Source organism: Aquarana catesbeiana, linkage group LG02, assembly GCF_042186555.1.
Source record: "Aquarana catesbeiana isolate 2022-GZ linkage group LG02, ASM4218655v1, whole genome shotgun sequence".
Lineage (NCBI taxonomy): Eukaryota > Metazoa > Chordata > Amphibia > Anura > Ranidae > Aquarana > Aquarana catesbeiana.
The window spans coordinates 1,519,141-1,540,456 of NC_133325.1; the positions used below are offsets into that span (position 1 = coordinate 1,519,141).

Below are 21,316 nucleotides of genomic sequence, written 5' to 3' on the forward strand. Positions count from 1 at the left end.
TGCACTGGTGGCCACTAATATGAGGTAATGAGGAAGGGGAGGGGTGCTCCAGCCCAAAAAACCTGGTCAGGGTCCACAACCACCTCCTCCCAGCCACATACAAGTCCATGGGTTTCTTCAGACTGTAAATGATCCCTTGAAGACTGCTGCTGATGCTGAGTGCCAGGCTCCACCTCCATGCTGACACAATCCTCCTCCTCCTCCTCTTCCTGTGTGATCGGCGGGAACGCAGGAACACTGTCTGGATAAAGGGGGCCTTGAGAGGTAAGGAAGTCTTCCTTTTCCTCCCTCTGTTCTGCCTCAAGTGCCCTGTCCATTATTCCATGCAGCGTGTTCTCCAACAGGTGGACAAGGGGGACAGTGTCACTGATGCATGCACGGTCACCGCTCACCATCCTCGTGGCCTCCTCAAATGGTGACAGGACAGTGCATGCATCCCTGATCATAGCCCACTGACATGGGGAAAAAAACAAGCTCCCCTGACCCTGTCCTGGTGCCATAGTCGCATAGGTACTCATTGATGGCCCTCTGCTGCGTGTGCAGCCGCTGCAGCATGGCCAATGTTGAGTTCCACCTGGTGGGCATGTCACAGATTAGGCGGTTCTTGGGCAGGTTAAATTCCTTTTGGAGGTTTGTCAGCCGAGCACTGGCATTATATGTCCTGCAGAAATGCACACAGACTTTCCTGACCTGCCGCAGGACATCCTGTAAGCCGGGTACCTGCCCAAGAATTGCAGCACCACCAAGTTAAGGACGTGAGGCAAACAGGGCACATGGGTCATTTGTCCCTGTCGGAGGGCAGAGAGGAGGTTGGTGCCATTGTCGCAAACCACCATACCTTGCTTAAACTGACGTGGCGTCAACAACCTCTGAACCTGCCCCTGTAGAGCTGACAGAATCTCTGCCCCGGTGTGGCTCCTGTCCCCCAAGCACACCAGCTCAAGCACCTCATGGCATCTTTTTGCCTGCGTACTTGCGTAGCCCCTTTAATGCCTATGGAGCATGGCTGGTTTCCGAGGACAAATCAGCACAGGAAGAGGCCATGAAGGAAGAAGAAGAGGAGGGGGTGGAGGAGAGAGGTGTCACAGAATCACCACTAGTAGAATTTTGGAGGCGTGGTGGCGGAACAACCTCCAACACTACTGCACCCTGTCCTGCATCCTTCCCAGCTGCCAGAAGTGTCACCCAGTGCGTGGTGAAAGTATTGTCCCTGTCCATGCCTGCTGGACCATGAGTCAGTGGTAATATTCACCTGACTGCTCTGTCCGGCAAGGCCAAGACATTGCCTTCCACATGCTGGTAGAGAACCAGAATCGCCTTCCATGAGAAAAAGTGGTGTTTGGGAACCTGCAACTGAGGAACCGCACATTCCACAAACTCACGGAATGGGGCAGAGTCTACCAACTCAAAAGGCAGCAGTTGAAGTGCTAGCAATTTAGCCAAGCTAACATTCTACCGCTGGGCATCTGGATAGCTGGGAGCGAACTTCTTTCGGCGGTGCAGCAGCTGGGCAGGAAAATTTGCCTGGTACAATCTGATGTCGGTGTATCGATAGCAGATTGCCCGCAAGTACTTGGCTGTGACACACCTAATTTCCTCTCAGTGCAGGTTTCAGAGAGTACTGAAGGTATAGTGGGATTGGAGATCCCAGTTGATGAGGAGCAAGGAGAGGTCCTCTTTGTTCTTTGGTGTGAGTCTTTTAGGTACGCTTGCCAACGAACTGCATGGCAGGTCGACATATGTCTGCTCAAGCAAGTGGTGCCCAAGCGGGTGATGTTTTGGCCACGCGAGATACGCTTGAGACATATGTTGCAATTAGCAGCGGTGCAATCTGATGCACTCGTCTCAAAAAAGGCCCACACAAAAGAACTTTTGGAATAACGCACAGAGACAGCAGCGCCCTGCACATGCGGAGCTCTGCGATGTGATGCAGTCAGTGTGCTGCCCTTAAGCTGGCCCCTGGAGGGCATCCTGCCTCATTGGAGATGTGTCTCCTCCTCCTCCCTCCTATCAGGCACCCACGTGGAGTCAGTGACTTCCTAATCATCCCCTCCCTCCTGATCACTGGAGCAAACCTGGCAGTATGCTGCAGCTGGGGGAACATGACTGCCAGATTGCTGTCCTTCTTAGGCACCTCCTCTCTCTGGGCTCACGATACTGCCATCCTCTAGCTGGGTACCATCATCGGAGCCTTCAAAACGCTGGGCATCCTCCTGGAGCATGTACACAACACTGTGGTGAAACAGTTCGGGGGACTCCTCAGGAGGACATGGTGGGGATAAGGAAGGAGTGACTGACGCCATTGAGCCGAGGGAAGAGGCTGCGCTGGCAGCTGTTTTGCCAGACAAAGTACCCTGAGCCTGGGTGAGAGAGGATGAGGAGGATGAGGACGGCTTGGTCATCCACTCTACCAAGTCTTCGGCATGTTGTGGCTCAACACGGCCAGCTGCTGAAAAAAAGGACAAGCGTGTCCCACGGCCACGTGCTGATGAGGATGCACCGTCTCCATGACCAGCACTGTTGCCTCTAGACACAGAGCCTGCTTGCCCTCTTTTATTGGCTTGTGACTGTCTGCCTCTCCTTGTTGGCCTTCCAGCTGTCTGCCTGTATTATTAAAAGGATCAGAACACCAGCAATTGTCTTCAGGTAGCTTTAGATGCACACTGTGCAGAGGACACAATACACTAACTGTAAATACTGCAGCTGCCTGCCTGTGGTATTAATAGGATCAGAAGAACACCAGCAATTGTCTTCAGGTAGCTTTAGGTGCACACTGTGCAGAGGACACAGTACACTAACTGTAAATACTGTAGCTGCCTGCCTGTGGTATTAATAGGATCAGAACACCAACAATTGTCTTCAGGTAGCCTTAGGTGCACACTGTGCAGAGGACACAGTACACTAACTGTAAATACTGCAGCTGCCTGTTTGTGGTATTAATAGGATCAGAACACCAGCAAATGTCCTCAGTAGGGATGAGCTTCATGTTTAAGTCGAACCCATGTTCGACTCGAACATCGTCTGTTCGCCCGTTTGCCAAATTGAGAACGATATGGGCCGTTCACGCCAAATTTGTGTGGCGCGTCATGGTCCATAATTCACTGCAGCATCACAGTGCATTGCTGGCTGATGATTGGCCAAGCATGCACTATGACCCGCATGCTTGGCCAATCACAGCACCGTCTGTAGAGAGAGCTGTAATTGGCCAAAGCCAGGGTGGCTTTGGCCAATTATGGCTCAGGGGGTTTAGTACACGCCCCACACTATATAAGGCCGCCTGCACGGCGGCCCTGTGTAGTGAGTTCTGGCATTGAGAGACAGAGAGACAGACAGTGTCATTTGATTTAGGTGAGATAGATTAGGCAGGACAGTCAGTCAGTTAGCTGCACTTACAGTGTATTGTGTATATATATGCATCCCAAGTGTTGTATATATATATATATATATATATACATACACTGTATTCAGTTTAGCTAGATCCGTACCTGTTATTATCTTTCTACTGACAGGCAGGCAGGTGTTGTTACAGAACAGCTACCTGAAGAAAATTGCTGGTGTTCTTCTGATCCTATTAGTACCACAGTTAGGCAGCTACACTATTTACAGTTAGTGTAGTGCGTCCTCCTCACAGTGTTCCGCTAAAACTACAAGTTAGTGTAGTGCGTCCTCTGCACAGTGTTCAGCTAAAGCTACAAGTTAGTGTAGTGCGACCTCTGCACAGTGTTCAGCTAAAGCTATCTGTAGAAGGTTGGTGGTGTTTTCCTGATCCTATCACTACCGCAGGCAGCTACATTATTTACACGTTAGTGTAGTGCGACCTCTTCACAGTGTTCAGCTAAAGCTATTTGTAGAAGGTTTGTGGTGTTTTCCTGATCCTATCACTACCGCAGGCAGCTACATTATTTTAATGTTAGTGTAGTGCGTCCTCTTCACAGTGTTCAGCTAAAGCTATTTGTAGAAGGTTTGTGGTGTTTTCCTGATCCTATCACTACTGCAGGCAGCTACATTATTTTAATGTTAGTGTAGTGCGTCCTCTTCACAGTGTTCAGCTAAAGCTATTTGTAGAAGGTTTGTGGTGTTTTCCTGATCCTATCACTACCGCAGGCAGCTACATTATTTTAACATTAGTGTAGTGCATCCTCTGCACAGTGTTCAGCTAAAGCTATCTGTAGAAAGTTGGTGGTGTTTTCCTGATCCTGTCACTACCGCAGGCAGCTACATTATTTTAACGTTGGTGTAGTGCGTCCTCTGGACAGTGTTCAGCTAAAGCTACAAGTTAGTGTATTGCGACCTCTGCACAGTGTTCATCTAAAGCTACCTGTAGAAGATTGGTGGTTTTCTCATACTACAGCCAGGCAGTTGATTTTGCTAGCTGCAGTATCAGTATATATATATATATATATATCTATATCTATAGATATAGATATAGATAAATATATATATATCTATCTATATCTATATATATAGATAGATATATATATATCTATCTATATATATATATATAGATATATATATATATATATATATATATATATATCTATATATATATATATATATATTGATATATATCGATATATATATATATATATATATATATATATATATATATATATATATATATATATATATATAGATAGATATATATATCCCAGCTTAGTGCAGCTACATCTCACTGCAGGCCATTAGTATGTCTGGAAGGCCAGCAAGGAGAGGCAGACAGTCACAAGTCAATAAAAGAGGGCAAACAGGCTCTGCGTCTAGAGGCAACAGTGCTGGTCATGGAGACGGTGCATCCTCATCAGCATGTGGCCATGGGACACGCCAGGCTTTTTTTCGGCAGCTGGCCGTGTTGAGCCGCAACATGCGGAAGACTTGGTCGAGTGGATGACCAAGCCATCCTCATCCTCCTCATCCTCTCTCACCCATTCTCAGGTTACTTTGTCTGGCAAAGCAGCTGCCAATGCAGCCTCTTCCCTCGGCTCAATGGCATCAGTGACTCCTTGCCTAGCCCCACCATCTCCTCCTGAGGAGTCCCTCGGACTGTTTGACCACAGTGTTGGGTACAGGAGGATGCCCAGCGTTTAGAGGGCTCTGATGATGATACTGAGCTAGATGAAGGCAGTAACATGAGCAAAGACAGAGGGGTGCCCAAGAAGGACAGCAATCTGGCAGTCATGCACCCCTGCTGCAGCATACTGCCAGGTTTGCTCCAGTGATGAGGAGGGAGGGGATGATAAGGTCACTGACTCAACGTGGGTGCCTGATAGGAGTGAGGAGGAGGAGGAGGAGGCACATCACCAATGAGGCAGGATGCCCTCCAGGGGCCAGCCTAAGGGCAGCACACTGACTGCATCACACCGCAAAGCTCCACATGTGCAGGGCGCTGCTGTCTCTGCGTGTTATTCTAAAAGTTCTTTGGTGTGGGCCTTTTTTGAGATGAGTGCATCAGATCGCACTGCTGCTATTTGCAACATATGTCTCAAGCGTATCTCGCATGGCCAAAACATCTCCTGCTTGGGAACCACATGCTTGACCAGACATATATTGACCTGCCATGCAGTTCATTGGCAAGCGTATTTAAAAGACCCACACCAAAGAACAAAGAAGACCTCTCCTTGCTCCTCATCAGCTGAGATCTACAACCCCACTATATTCTATGCATATTACCACTGACTCATGGTCCAGCAGGCATGGACAGGGACGTTACCTAAGTTTCACCGCGCATTGGGTGACTCTGCTGGCAGCTGGGAAGGATGCAGGACAAGGTGCAGTAGTGTTGGAGGTTGTTCCGCCACCACACCTCCAAAATGCCTCTACTAGTGACTGTGACACACCTCTCTCCTCCACCCCCTCCTCTTCTTCTTCCTCCATGGCCTCTTCCTGTGCTTTGTTCTCGGAACCAGCAGTGCTCCGTAGGCATTCAAGGGGTTACGCAAGATTGCAGGCCAAAAGATGCCATGCGGTGCTTGAGCTGGTGTGCTTGGGGGACAGGAGCCACACTGGAGCAGAGGTTCTGTCAGCTCTGCAGGGGCAGGTTCAGAAGTGGTTGACGCCATGCCAACTTAAGGCAGGAATGGTGGTTTGCAACAATGGCACCAACCTCCTCTCCGCCCTTCGACAGGGACAACTGACCCATGTGCCCTGTTTGGCTCACGTCCTTAACTTGGTGGTGCAGCGGTTCTTGGGCAGGTACCCAGGCTTACAGGATGTCCTGAGGCAGGCCAGAAAAGTCTGTGTGCATTTCGGCCGGTCATATAGTGCCAGTGCTTGGCTGGCAGACCTCCAAAAGGAATTTAACCTGCCCAAGAATTGCCTAATCTGTGACATGCCCACCAGGTGGAACTCAACGTTGGCCATGCTGCAGTGGCTGCAAACGCAGCAGAGGGTCATCAATGAGTACATGTGCGACTATGGCACCAGGACAGGGTCAGGGGAGCTTGTTTTTTTTCCCCACACCAGTGGGCCATGATCAGGGATGCAAGCACTGTCCTGTCACCATTTGAGGAGGCCACAAGGATGGTGAGCAGTGACAGTGCATGTATCAGTGACACTGTCCCCCTTGTCCACCTGTTGGAGCACACGCTGCTTGGAATAATGGACAGGGCACTTGAGGAAGAACAGAGGCAAGAAGAGCAGTACTTCCTTAGCTCTCAAGGCCCCCTTTATCCAGACAGTCTTCCTTCATGCCCGCTGATCACACAGGAAAAGGAGGAGGAGGAGGAGGATTGTGTCAGTATGGAGGTGGAGCCTGGCACTCAGCATCAGCAGCAGTCTTTAAGGGATCATTTACAGTCCCAAGAAACACATAGACTTGTACGTGGCTGGGAGGAGGTGGCTGCGGATCATGTCGTCCTTAGTGACCCAGAGGAATCCGGACCGAATGCCTCAGCAAATCTACGCTGCATGACCTCCCTGATCCTGCAATGCATGCGGAAGGATCCTCGTATTCGTGGTATCAAGGAGAAGGAACAATACTGGCTGGCAACCCTCCTTGATCCACCTTCCAAGGGTAAGGTTGCGGACCTTATCTTGCCATCGCAGAGGGAGCAGAGGATGAAACATCTTTGGGAGGCCTTGCAGAAAGGTCTGTGCAATGCATTCCCAGAGACTGGGAGCTTACAAACTCCTGTTTCTGGACAACGTGTTGCTGAGGCTTCGGTCAGTCAAAGAAGGAGCGGTGGAGAAGGTGGCAATCTGACCGATGCGTTCAGACAATTTTTTAGTCTGCAGCCCCAAGGTATGATCGGTTCCAGCAACCATCGCCAGCGTCTGTTTTACATGGTGCAGGAATACCTAGGGGCAAGATCTGACTTGGACACCTTTCCCACCGAAAATCCTCTGGGTTACTGGGTCTTGAGGATGGATCACTGGCCAGAGCTTGCACAGTATGCAATTGAGCTACTGGCCTGTCCTGCATCCAGCGTTCTTTTGGAACGCACATTCAGTGCTGCTGGAGGATTTGTAACCGATCACAGGGTGCGTCTGTCCACCGACTCGGTCAATCGACCATCCCGCCACCAGTGCCTAAGGCCTACTTTTTCAGCCTCTGTTTAACAGGGGCATGTAATTACAATTTTTCATACAATTCTTTGCAGCAGGGCTCGTTCCTGCACTCCAACTGGAGTATCTGTGAGGGGTTGCAGTGTTGTGGCACCAGCACCAGTGCCTAAGGCCCAATTTTTCAGACTCTGTTTAACAGGGGCATGTAATTACAATTTTTCATATAATTCTTTTCAGCAGGGCTAGTTCCTGCCCTCCAACTAGAGTATCTGTGAGGTGTTGCAGTGTTGTGGCACCAGCACCAGTGTCTAAGGCCCAATTTTTCAGCCCCTGTTTAACAGGGGCGTGTAATTACAATTTTTGATGCAATTCTTTGCAGCAGGGCTAGTTCCTGTGCTCCAACTAGACTAGAGTATCTGTGAGGGGTTGCAGTGTTGTGGCACCAGTGCCTAAGGCCCAATTTTTCTGCCCCTGTTCAACAGGGGCATGTAATTACATTTTTTTTTTTTTAACATAAAGTTTTTTATTTTTTTATAAAGCAACATTAACAGAACAAATTATACAAAGGGAGGAATAAACAAAAAAGGGAAAACTAAAAATAGTGTATATACAATACGCAGTGAGCTCATACACATCAAAAGCAGATAAAAATCAATAGCCTTCTAGCATTCAGTTATTACAACCAAAAGAGGTGCAGGTAAGTGGGAAGAGGTAGGGAGTGAGAAAAAGGGACCGGAAACACGATCCGTAAATTCTCACACCAGCCACCGAAAAGGTTGGAGGTCTATGCATGCTTAAATCAAATCTGCTTATAGATTGACATAGATTGGTTACCCTGAGTCAGGAGTCACATATCTTAATTCTATTTGCAGGAATTCCCCTCATACAGGCATAACATCATCATCCCAGACTGGGCTAACCAAAACCCTTCAGGGGATCAAGGTGGCTATCCCTAGAGCTCCGGTCTCAGTCAAGGGTCAGCTGTTCTTCACGAACCCAAGAGCCCCATATTTTGGTAAATTTTTTCGGGCAGTTTCGGCCTAGGTAGGTTAGTTTATACAATGGAAGGGCATTGTTAATAAGCTTTTTCCATTGTTTTATCATCGGTGGCTCAACCCCCTTCTACTTGAGCAAAATAGCCTTTCTGGCATAGAAGACTGTATAAAACACAAACATCTTCTTGTATTGTGGGGCCGGTAAATTATCCACTACTCCCAGCAGAAGCGGGATTGGATCACATGGTAGTGTTAGTTTGCTGACAGAATTAACCATGACCACCACTCCCCTCCAAAAGGACTGTATGTGTTGACATGACCAGACCATATGGAAGAACGATCCCTCCTCCAAGGAGCACTTGGGGCAGGTCGGACTAGTATTCGGGTATATCCTGGCTAGGCGTTTCAGTGAAAAGTATGCTCTATGTAAGAATTTAGGCTGGATAAATCGATCACGTGCGGACACCACCAGAGGGAGGTACTGCTGAATGCCCTCCTCCCAGTCATCATCCGCCAGTGATGGCACATCCCCCTGCCATACCGAGAACAACTGCGAAACCTTGGAGGTATCTAGTGTATATGGTACCCCTGCGCAGGTGGAAGGTTGAGGAAAGGGTCTATCCTGTGCGGACCCTGGCCTTGGGGGATTCATACAGAGCCTGCATCCAGGAAATAAATTTAGGGCCAAAGCCAAAACGACGCAGGGCCTTTTCTGCATCCAGGGAGGCCACTGCGTCGAACCGGCTAAGGGAATCCCCTGCCCCCAGGACAGTATACAGTCTACGAAGGTTAATATCCGTCCCCCTACCGGGCATGAAACCGGTCTGGTCCTCATATGTAAGAATAACCTCATTTAGCCGTCTAGCTAGCACTTTGGTGAGAATCTTGGCATCTGCATTTAATAGAGAAATGGGACGGTACGAGGTACATAATTCAGGGTCTTTACCCTGTTTGGGGATGACAACTATAACCGCCTCTGCCATAGAATCAGGAAGACTGCCTGCTTCCAGAGCTCCCACCATCATCTCATGCAACCTGGGTAGTAATTGCTTCCCATACTGTCTGTAAAATTCAGGTGGAAGGCCATCTACCCCCGGGGTCTTCCCCGCCTGAAGTTCACTCAATGCTAGTTTGACCTCCGCTAGAGTAATGGTGCTATCTAGATGGGAACGGGCCTCTTCAGTAAGAGTTGGAAAAATAATTTGATCCAGAAAGGAGTCTAGTTCCATTTCTGAGTAGTCGGCTTTAGAGTATAGGGTGCTGTAGTACAAAGCAAAGCGAGCATTAATGAGCACAGGATCCGTTACCAGTGTTCCATCTGTTTCCCTTAATCGGGCAATGGTGGTTACCGGCTGTTGTTCCCTAGCCAACCAAGCCAACAACCGGCCTGTCTTCTCCCCCTGTTCAAAGATGCGCTGTGTTTGTGTCAGCTGCTGTTTTTTGGTGCCAGCCACCCGAAGAAGCATTACCTCTCGGTAGACTGCCTGCATATCTACTCAGGTGATCGGGTTTTGGGTCTGGATATAAGCAGATTCCAATTCTAGTGCCTTAGCTTCTGCCCTTTTCAGCGACAACCTAGCCTCCTTGCGAACACGGGCGATAGAAGTTAGATAGCACCCCTGGATATAAGCCTTAAAGGCATCCCACCTAATAGGCAATGTAGTAGATCTAGCATTAATCACCCAATATTCAGAGATGCTATCAGAAATTTCATCTTCGATCCAGGAGCGAGACAGACGCCAAAGTCTCTCCGCTGGGGGGTGTGAGTCCGTAGACACAGGAGCACAGGGGCGTGATCTGATATGCCCCTAGGGAGCATGGCCACCTCCTGTACCTTATGAAGCAGCCCCCCACTAACATACATTAAATCTATTCTGGACAGCGAACGGTGGGAGGCTGATTGGCAAGTAAAAGTCTTCACATCAGGGAACCTCCATCGCCATACGTCTGTCAGGCCATAGAGGGAAGCCCATTTATTTAAGGGGGATTCGGTGCCCATGCCCGGGGGGAGTCTATCCATGGACAGGTCGGGAGTCATATTAAAATCCCCTGCTATAATTAGATTATCAGTAGAGTAGGAGGCCAGGACAGGGACCAGAGATTTGAGTAAGGACATGTTGGCTGGTGGAGGTAAATATAATCCTAAGAGCAGCATTTCAACATTATCAATTACAGCATGTAACAGGACATATCTACCCTCCGGGTCAGTCTTCACGTCAAGCAGGGAATAGGTCAATGCCTTATGTATTAGGATGCTCACTCCCCGGGCATATCCCAAATAAGAAGAGTGATGGTAATGCCCCACCCAGGGTTTTTTAAGGGAAAGGACTCTGCGCCCCACCAAGTGGGTCTCTTGCAATATGCAAATATGTGGCATGTATTTTTTCAAGTAGGCCATAACCAGGGACTGTTTGACTTTATTATTCAGTCCCCGGACATTCCATGAAATGAGTCTTATACCAGTCATAGCAGCCCGGGACTCAGATAAATGAGGGGAAACTGACAGTCAGACCAACCCATGGGGAAACACAAGATATCCAAGATGAAGGCATCTCTTTGTGAAATATTGGGCGTCCAGCCAGTACACCCATCAAGGGGCCGGAGGGGCATCCAATAGAAATCACTGCGTACATTGAACACAAATTTAAAAAGGGTTAACATAAAAAAAGAGGGAAAAAAAGCAGAACAATAAAACACAAAAGCAAAAGGGTTCTTAACATATAAACTCCAGCCCCTCCCACCCCGCACAACCGTTGGGGAACTCAGTGTGCATATGCCCAAAACTCGACCCATTATTGCCTAGGAAAGTCTCCTATGAGGCAGAGAAAAACCCTAGACGACCACCAAACACACACAGGGGTGGACAGAGAGTTCGGAGCAGTCCAGAGTCCTTCGCCTGTAACCTGAGGATAAAAATAGTTATGATAGGGATCTATGCAAACCTGTAAAAATAAAAAAACACCTAGCCGTGACTAGGGGCACAAACTTTAGTCAGGCCAGCCCAGCATTATACACCCCAGTAACTTATAGAACCCCCCCTCCCAGGAGGACATCTCACATCGCCGTCATGCATCATCTCTCCGTAATTACAATTCTTGATTTAATATTTCACAACAGGGCCCATTTCTGTGCCCACCAAGAGTAACTGTGAGGACTTACAGTGTTGTGGCAACACCAACACCTAAGGCCCAAATTTCTGCAGAGTATATAGGGCAGGCCCCTACTTTCAAACATCCAACTTACAAATGACTCCTACTTGCAAACGGAATGAGACAACAGGAAGTGAGATGAAATATACCCCTAGGAAGGGAAATTCTCTCCTGTAAGAGTTAATATGGGAAAAACATTTCTCCTTTCCACTGATGCTTTATCACCAATCCTTGTTTCACTAAAAAACCCAAATTTTCAAAAAACATTTGTCATTGGGACAGAAAGTGAGGTGAAATCTTCTGAAGAGGAGCACAGACAGCAAAACAAATGTCGCAGGGGTGATAACCCTACCCTTTGTTTTCCAAAAAGCTTAAAGTAGATTAAAACACATTAAAAATGTACCAGTTCAAAATTACAAACAGATTCTACTTAACAACAAACCTACAGTCCCTGTCTTGTTTGCACCACCTGTATACTGCTGTTCAGAGTATATAGGGCCTGGGGGCCCCACACCTTTCCTTTTTTAATTTGGGTGCGGGGTTCCCCTTAATATCCATACAAGACCCAAAGGGCCTGGTAATGGACTGGGGGGTACCCATGCCGTTTGTCTCACTGATTTTCATCCATATTGCCAGGACCCGACATTACATTAAACCCGCAAGCAGTTTTAAATGACTTTTTTCCTTTAAAAATGACATTTTGTGCAGGGACTGTTCTAAGCATGGGAAACACGCGCCACTTTACAGACATACTATAGACACTACCGAGGTACGATATTTAAAGGAATATTTCACTTTTTTTTTTTTTTTTTTTACCTTAAGCAACATTAAAATCACTGCTCCCGAAAAAACGGCCGTTTTTAAAAGTTTTTTTTGCATTGATACATGTCCCCTGGGGTAGGACCCGGGTCCCCAAACGCTTTTTAGGACAATACCATGCAAATTAGCCTTTAAAATGAGCACTTTTGATTTCGAACGTTCGAGTCACATAGACGTCAATGGGGTTCTAATTTTCATGCAAATTTTTGGTCCGTTCGCAGGTTCTGGTGCAAACCGAACCCGGGGGGGTTCGGCTCATCCCTAGCCACAAAGCTAATAAAGGGTCTGGAGGATCTTAGTTATGAGTAAAGGTTGCGAGGTCTGAACTTATTCTCTCTGGAGAAGAGACGCTTGAGAGGGGATATGATTTCAATTTACAAATACTGTACTGGTGACCCCACAATAGGGATAAAACTTTTTCGCAGAAGAGAGTTTAACAAGACTTGTGGCCACTCATTAAAATTAGAAGAAAAGAGGTTTAGCCTTAAACTACATAGAGGGTTCTTTACTGTAAGAGCGGCAAGGATGTGGAATTCCCTTCCACAGGCGGTGGTCTCAGCGGGTGGCATCGATAGTTTCAAGAAACTATTAGATAATCACCTGAATGACCGCAACATACAGGGATATACAATGTAATACTGACATATAATCACACATATAGGTTGGACTTGATGGACTTTTGTCTTTTTTCCACCTCACCGCCTATGTAACTATATGTAACTATGAACCCCTGAAGGCTTCTCGCGGAACCCCAGATGAGAAACACTGGTCTGTATAATGCCTTCCCATTAAAATTGTTCTCAATATCTTATCCAGATCAGTTATCGAGTCACCGACCCTCGCCTGAGTGATGGGAAAATGTATCCAACTTTATTCCGTATGACCCCAGACGATCGGGTCCATTATACAGCCCTTATAAAACTGTTGCAGTATATGGGGTGGAACTGGGTTGGAATATTAACAGCATGGGACGGCAGCGGTGATGAGGAGGCCCAAGAGCTGAGTAAGATGATGAGCCAACACGGGATCTGTACAGAATATATCTTTCAAATCCAAGAAGAATTTAAAGATGATATTCAGAGAAGGAGGATTCTTGGTAAATCAACAGCTAAAGTTGTCATAGTGTGTGGAACTGCCAGAGGGTACTTTTTTACTCCTTCTATATCCTTGATTTTAAATCGGATCACATTGATTGTCCCACCTTCATGGAATAAACTATATACTATAGATGAAAATATCTCTATAGCAATCAACTGCAGCTTCTTATTTTTTTGGCCACAACAAATGCCCATAAACGTCAATATGTATCCCCTTGGTTTCAACGTCTCCGACTGCTTAAATGACCCGATAATGGAAGATATTTGGCTTTATTATTTTCATTGTCTTTCCCCAAACGAAAAGAAAAATAATATATTTTCTTTAGTGTATTCTTTTTTGCCAGAATTTTGTACCAGTTTAATAGATGCGTCCTCCATATTTGCTGAGGATACACCAATACCTTCCTTTGCATACACGGCTGTATATGTTCTGGCCAAAGCTCTACACGAAATGTACTACACAAAAAAAATATCTGAACACAATGGATTCCAGCACAGAGTAAGTTGAATAATAAGTGTTTATATTACTCTGACCCTGTCCTATATTATATAATAATTATCAGAATGATCAGCCATCTCTCTCCTCTCTCACTGTCCGGGCAATCAGGAAAAATACAAATGTGATGGGATATTTTTGGTCTTTTATTCATATTTTTTTTTTTACTAATTGCTTTGTATACACCATGTTAAGAGACACATCAAAGAGTAACTGCAGTCTGCTCACATAATTTGTAATAAAAACATCTTTGCCATTCTGAAGCTTCCCTCCAACCACTTTGCATATTATTTTATATATACTCTGATTCTGTACTTAAAAAATATGCTGCAGAAATCTCCCTCCGCTGAGTCTGGATGCATCCATTTTAACTGTGGGCAGCTGAAGCTGCTGCCTGTTCACTTCCTGGATTTACACAGACACACAGAGGCACACCTCCAGCTCTGCAGCTTTCCTTGGACCTCTTATGACTTATCCCCTCCCCCTTTCTGACAAACTCTCACGAGAGAGAGAGCTGTGCATGATGTCATAAGACTAGGCTAATGACCAGACAAGAAACAGGAAGTGGGCTGTATAAGGGATTTACTATTCAAAGCTAAAACAACAAGGGCAGAAGATTTAAATCAATTGTTTTTTATTCATGTTTTTCACATATAACAGATCAAATAAGTAAACAAAATCTGTCGTATAGAGCAAGGTTGTAAAACAATAACATGTAAATAAATGTGTATGAGGAAACAGAATGATATCAAAGTAGGATAATGATATCATTATATAAAGTGCCTCACAAAAGTATTCACCCCCTTAGCTTTTTACCTATTTTGTTACATCACAGCCTTTAGCTCAATGTTTTTTTTATCTGAATTATATGTGATGATCAGAACACAATAGTCTAAGTTGGTGAAGTAAAATTAGAAAAATATATACATAAAACTGATAATTGCCATGTGCGTATGTATTCACTCCCTTTGTTATGAAGCCCATAAAAAGCTCTGGTGCAACCAAATACCTTCAGAAGTCCCATAATTAGTGAAATGATGTCCACCTGTGTGCAATCTAAGTGTCACATGATCTGTCATTACATAGACACACCTTTGTGAAAGGCCCCAGAGGTGGCAACACCTAAGCAAGAGGCACCACTAACCAAACACTGCCATGAAGACCAAGGAACTCTCCAAACAAGTAAGGGACAATGTTGTTGAGAAGTACAAGTCAGGGTTAGGTTATAAAAAAATATCCAAATCTTTGATGAACCCTAGGAGCCCCATCAAATCTATCATAACCAAATGGAAAGAACATGGCACAACAGCAAACCTGCCAAGAGACGGCCGCACACCAAAACTCACGGACCGGGCAAGGAGGACATTAATCAGAGAGGCAGCACAGAGACCTAAGGTAACCCTGGAGGAGCTGCAGAGTTCCACAGCAGAGACTGGAGTATCTGTACATAGGACGACAATAAGCCGTACGCTCCATAGAGTTGGGATTTATGGCAGAGTGGCCAGAAGAAAGCCGTTACTTTCAGCAAAAAACAAAATGACACATTTTGAGTTTGGGAAAAGACATGTGGGATACTCCCAAAATGTATGGAGGAAATTGCTCTGGTCTGATGAGACTAAAATTGAACTTTTTGGCCATCAAAGAAAACGCTATGTCTGGCGCAGACCCAACACATCACATCACCCAAAGAACACCATCCCCACCGTGAAACATGCTGGTGGCAGCATCAAGCTGTGGGGATGTTTTTCAGCAGTCAGGACTGGGAAACTGGTCAGAGTTGAGGGAAAGATGGATGGTGATAAATACAGGGATATTCTTCAGCAAAACCTGTACCACTCTGTGTGTGATTTGATGCTAGGACGGAGGTTCAGCAGGACAATGACCCCAAACACACAGCTAAAGCAACACTTGAGTGGTTTAAGGGGAAACATGTAAATGTGTTGGAATGGCCTAGTCAAAGCCATGACCTCAATCCAATAGAAAATCTGTGGCCAGACTTAAATATTGCTGTTCACAAACGCAAACCATCCAATTTGAAGGAGCTGGAGCAGTTTTGCAAGGAGGAATGGGCAAAAACCCCAGTGGTAAGATGTGGCAAGTTCATACAGACTTATCCAAAGTGACTTGGAGCTGTGATAGCCACAAAAGGTGGCTCTACAAAGTATTGACTTTAGGGGGTGAATAGTTATGTACATTGACTTTTTCTGTTATTTGTTTCTGTCCTATTTGTTGTTTGCTTCATAATAAAAAAAAAACATCTTCAAAGTTGTGGTCATGTTCTGTAAATTAAATGATGCAAATTCTCCAACAATCCATGTTGATTCCAGATTGTGAGGCAACAAAACACAAAAAATGCCAAGGGGGGTGAATACTTTTGCAAGGCACTGTAGGCTTCCTGGAATTCAATCTATAGAGGAAGTAAAGGGTTTATCGGCTGTCCCAGACACCCCCTTGTGAGCTAAACTGTCTGGGCTGGTGGCAACTAGGGATGAGCCGAACACCCCCCTGTTCGGTTCGCACCAGAACATGCGAACAGGAAAAAAGTTCGTTCGAACATGCGAACACCGTTAAAGTCTATGGGACACGAACATGAATAATCAAAAGTGCTAATTTTCAAGGCTTATATGCAAGTTATTGTCATAAAAAGTGTTTGGGGACCTGGGTCCTGCCCCAGGGGACATGGATCAATGCAAAAAAAAGTTTTAAAAACGGCCGTTTTTTCAGGAGCAGTGATTTTAATAATGCTTAAAGTCAAACAATAAAAGTGTAATATCCCTTTAAATTTCGTACCTGGGGGGTGTCTATAGTGTGCCTGTAAAGGGGCGCATGTTTCCTGTGTTTAGAACAGTCTGACAGCAAAATGACATTTTGAAGGAAAAAACTCATTTAAAACTACCCTCCAAACTATTGCATTGCCGACAATACACATAGAAGTTCATTGATAAAAACGGCATGGGAATTCCCCAAAGGGGAACCCCGAACCAAAATTAAAAAAAAAAAATGACGTGGGGGTCCCCCTAAATTCCATACCAGGCCCTTCAGGTCTGGTATGGATATTAAGGGGAACCCCGGCCAAAATTAAAAAAAAAAAATGACGTGGGGTTCCCCCTAAATTCCATACCAGACCCTTCAGGTCTGGTATGGATTTTAAGGGGAGCCCCGCGCCAAAAAAAAAAAAAAACGGCGTGGGGTCCCCCCAAAAATCCATACCAGACCCTTATCCGAGCACGCAACCTGGCAGGCCGCAGGAAAAGAGGGGGGACGAGAGTGCAGCCCCCCCTCCCTCCTGAACCGTACCAGGCCACATGCCCTCAACATTGGGAGGGTGCTTTGGGGTAGCCCCCCAAAACACCTTGTCCCCATGTTGATGAGGACAAGGGCCTCATCCCCACAACCCTGGCCGGTGGTTGTGGGGGTCTGCGGGCGGGGGGCTTATCGGAATCTGGAAGCCCCCTTTAACAAGGTGACCCCCAGATCCCGGCCCCCCCCCTGTGTGAAATGGTAAGGGGGTACATAAGTACCCCTACCATTTCACGAAAAAAGTGTCAAAAATGTTAAAAATGACAAGAGACAGTTTTTGACAATTCCTTTATTTAAATGCTTCTTCTTTCTTCTATCTTCCTTCATCTTCTGGTTCTTCTGGCTCTTCTGGTTCTTCTGGTTCTTCCTCCGGCGTTCTCGTCCAGCATCTCCTCCGCGGCGTCTTCTGTCTTCTTCTCCTCGGGCCGCTCCGCACCCATGGCATGGGGGGGAGGCTTCCGCTCTTCTCTTCTTCTCTTCTTCTTTTCTTCTTTTCTTCTCTTCTTCTCTTCTTCTTCATTTTCTTCTCCGGGCCGCTCCGCAATCCATGCTGGCATGGAGGGAGGCTCCCGCTGTGTGACGGCGCTCCTCGTCTGACAGTTCTTAAATAACGGGGGGGCGGGGCCACCCGGTGACCCCGCCCCCTCTGACGCACGGTGACTTGACGGGACTTCCCTGTGACGTCACGGGGAATGCCACAGGGAAGTCCCGTCAAGTCACCGTGCGTCAGAGGGGGGCGGGGTCACCGGGTGGCCCCGCCCCCCCGTTATTTAAGAACTGTCAGACGAGGAGCGCCGTCACACAGCGGGAGCCTCCCTCCATGCCAGCATGGATTGCGGAGCGGCCCGGAGAAGAAAATGAAGAAGAAGAGAAGAAGAGAAGAAAAGAAGAAAAGAAGAAAAGAAGAAGAGAAGAAGAGAAGAGCGGGAGCCTCCCCCCATGCCATGGGTGCGGAGCGGCCCGAGGAGAAGAAGACAGAAGACGCCGCGGAGGAGATGCTGGACGAGAACGCCGGAGGAAGAACCAGAAGAACCAGAAGAGCCAGAAGAACCAGAAGATGAAGGAAGATAGAAGAAAGAAGAAGCATTTAAATAAAGGAATTGTCAAAAACTGTCTCTTGTCATTTTTAACATTTTTGACACTTTTTTCGTGAAATGGTAGGGGTACTTATGTACCCCCTTACCATTTCACACAGGGGGGGGGCCGGGATCTGGGGGTCACCTTGTTAAAGGGGGCTTCCAGATTCCGATAAGCCCCCCGCCCGCAGACCCCCACAACCACCGGCCAGGGTTGTGGGGATGAGGCCCTTGTCCTCATCAACATGGGGACAAGGTGTTTTGGGGGGCTACCCCAAAGCACCCTCCCAATGTTGAGGGCATGTGGCCTGGTACGGTTCAGGAGGGAGGGGGGGCCGCACTCTTGTCCCCCCCTCTTTTCCTGCGGCCTGCCAGGTTGCGTGCTCGGATAAGGGTCTGGTATGGATTTTTGGGGGGACCCCACGCCGTTTTTTTTTTTTTTTTTGGCGCGGGGTTCCCCTTAAAATCCATACCAGACCTGAAGGGTCTGGTATGGAATTTAGGGGGAACCCCACGTCATTTTTTTTTTTTAATTTTGGCCGGGGTTCCCCTTAATATCCATACCAGACCTGAAGGGCCTGGTATGGAATTTAGGGGGACCCCCACGTCATTTTTTTTTTTTAATTTTGGTTCGGGGTTCCCCTTTGGGGAATTCCCATGCCGTTTTTATCAATGAACTTCTATGTGTATTGTCGGCAATGCAATAGCCGCGGGTAGTTTTAAATGAGTTTTTTCCTTCAAAATGTCATTTTGCTGTCAGACTGTTCTAAACACAGGAAACATGCGCCCCTTTACAGGCACACTATAGACACCCCCCAGGTACGAAATTTAAAGGGATATTACACTTTTATTGATTGACTTTAAGTATTATTAAAATCACTGCTCCTGAAAAAACGGCCGTTTTTAAAACTTTTTTTTGCATTGATCCATGTCCCCTGGGGCAGGACCCAGGTCCCCAAACACTTTTTATGACAATAACTTGCATATTAGCCTTTAAAATTAGCACTTTTGATTTCTCCCATAGACTTTTAAAGGGTGTTCCGCGGCATTCGAATTTGCCGCGAACACCCCAAATTGTTCGCTGTTCGGTGAACTTGCGAACAGCCAATGTTCGAGTCGAACATGAGTTTGACTTGAACTCGAAGCTCATCCCTAGTGGCAACCCTATCCTCTTTAACCACTTGATCCCTGGAAGGATTTGCCCCCTTAATGACCAGGCCATTTTTTGCGTTTCGGCACTGGGTCACTTTGACTGACAATTGCGCGGTTGTGCGACGTTGTACCCAAACAAAATTGATGTCTTTTTTTCCCACAAATAGAGCTTTCTTTTGGTGGTATTTGATCACCTCTGCAGTTTTAATTTTTTGTGCTATAAACAAAAAAAGAGTGACAATTTTGAAAAAAAAGCAATATTTTTTTGCTATAATAAATATCCCCGAAAAAAAAATGTCTTCCTCAGTTTAGGCCGATGTGTATTCTTCAACATATTTTTGGTAAAAAAACTGCAATAAGCGTATATTGATTGGTTTGCGCAAAAGTTATAGCGTCTACAAAATAGAGAATATATATATATGACATTTTTATTATTATATATTTTTTTTAACAGTAATGGCGGCGATCTGCGATTTTTAGCGGGACTGGGACATTGCGGCGGACAGATCGAACACTTTTGACACATTTTTGGAACTTTGACATTTATGCAGCGATCAGTGCTATAAAAATGCTCTGATTACTGTGTAAATGTCATTGGCAGGGAAAGAGTTAACACTAGGGGGCAATCAAGAGGTTAAATGTGTTTTCTGGGACGTGTTTCTAACTGTATGGGGGAGGGGACTGACTAGAGGAGGAGCCAGATCGCTGCTCCTAGCTAGTGAGGGAGACAATCTGTCTCTCCTCTCCTGACAGAATGGTATGTCTGTGTTTACACACACATATCCCTGTTTTTACTCTAGTGCCCGCGATCGCGGACATCATGTCTGCCGGCCACGTGCATCGGGTCCCATCGCCGCTGTAGCTGTACGTCGGGCCTCTAAACAGCTATAGCGGCGGTGGGACCAGATGCACGTGGCCGGCAGATGCAATGTCCACGATCGCGGGCACTAGAGCATTTGCGGGAGTGAGCTGACCTGTCGCTGTATAATGAGGGCGGCTGGTCGGCTAGTGGTTAAGTCATTCAGTTCAATTGTACAAATTGGTGAACATCATTGAGAACCATAGTACGGAAATCAGAAGACAACCATTCTGATGCTCAGTTTGAACTTTGGCAAGTCGTTTTCACCAAATCTAGATGCCTAAATCCGTGTGATTGGATGATTAGCAATTTGTGTTACCAAGCCATTGAATAGCTGTACCTAATAAAGTGGCCAGTGAGTGTTTTATATATATATATATCTCATCTTTGATATATTTGTACATTATATAAGAAGTGCCTCTTCTTCAGAGTGAACAATTGTAAACTATATAAACGATCCTCATAGCTGAGCTCCTCCATCACTCTTATTCATTTTGTTGCCCTTCACTAAACTCTTTCTAGTTCAAGTCGTCGTTCCTGAGGACTTGTGACCAAAACTAAGCTGCATCATCCAGATGATTATGAACCAGTGTTTTGTAAAAGTGTAGAATACTTGATCTACCTCTGGAAAGGATGTCATTTTAACAGCTCAAGAGTAGGGATGAGCCGAACACCCCCAGGTTCGGTTTGCACCAGAACCTGCGAACGGACCGAAAGTTCGCACGAACGTTAGAACCCCATTGACGTCTATGGGACTCGAACGTTCGGAATCAAAAGTGCTCATTTTAAAGGCTAATTTGCATGGTATTGTCCCAAAAAGGGTTTGGGGACCCGGGTCCTACCCCAGGGGACATGTATCAATGCAAAAAAAAC

General features: G+C 46.4%; 1 protein-coding gene across 1 annotated transcript in view; it reads left to right on the forward strand.

Annotated features, from left to right (window-relative positions):
• The first annotated feature begins 13,321 nt into the window (after nucleotides 1-13,321).
• Nucleotides 13,322-21,316, forward strand: part of LOC141126572 (vomeronasal type-2 receptor 26-like) — a 143,414-nt gene continuing 135,419 nt past the window's right edge. The window contains exon 1 of the mRNA XM_073612494.1: nucleotides 13,322-14,059. Within this exon, the coding sequence (XP_073468595.1) occupies nucleotides 13,322-14,059 (738 nt within the window). The remainder of the gene's footprint in view (nucleotides 14,060-21,316) is intronic.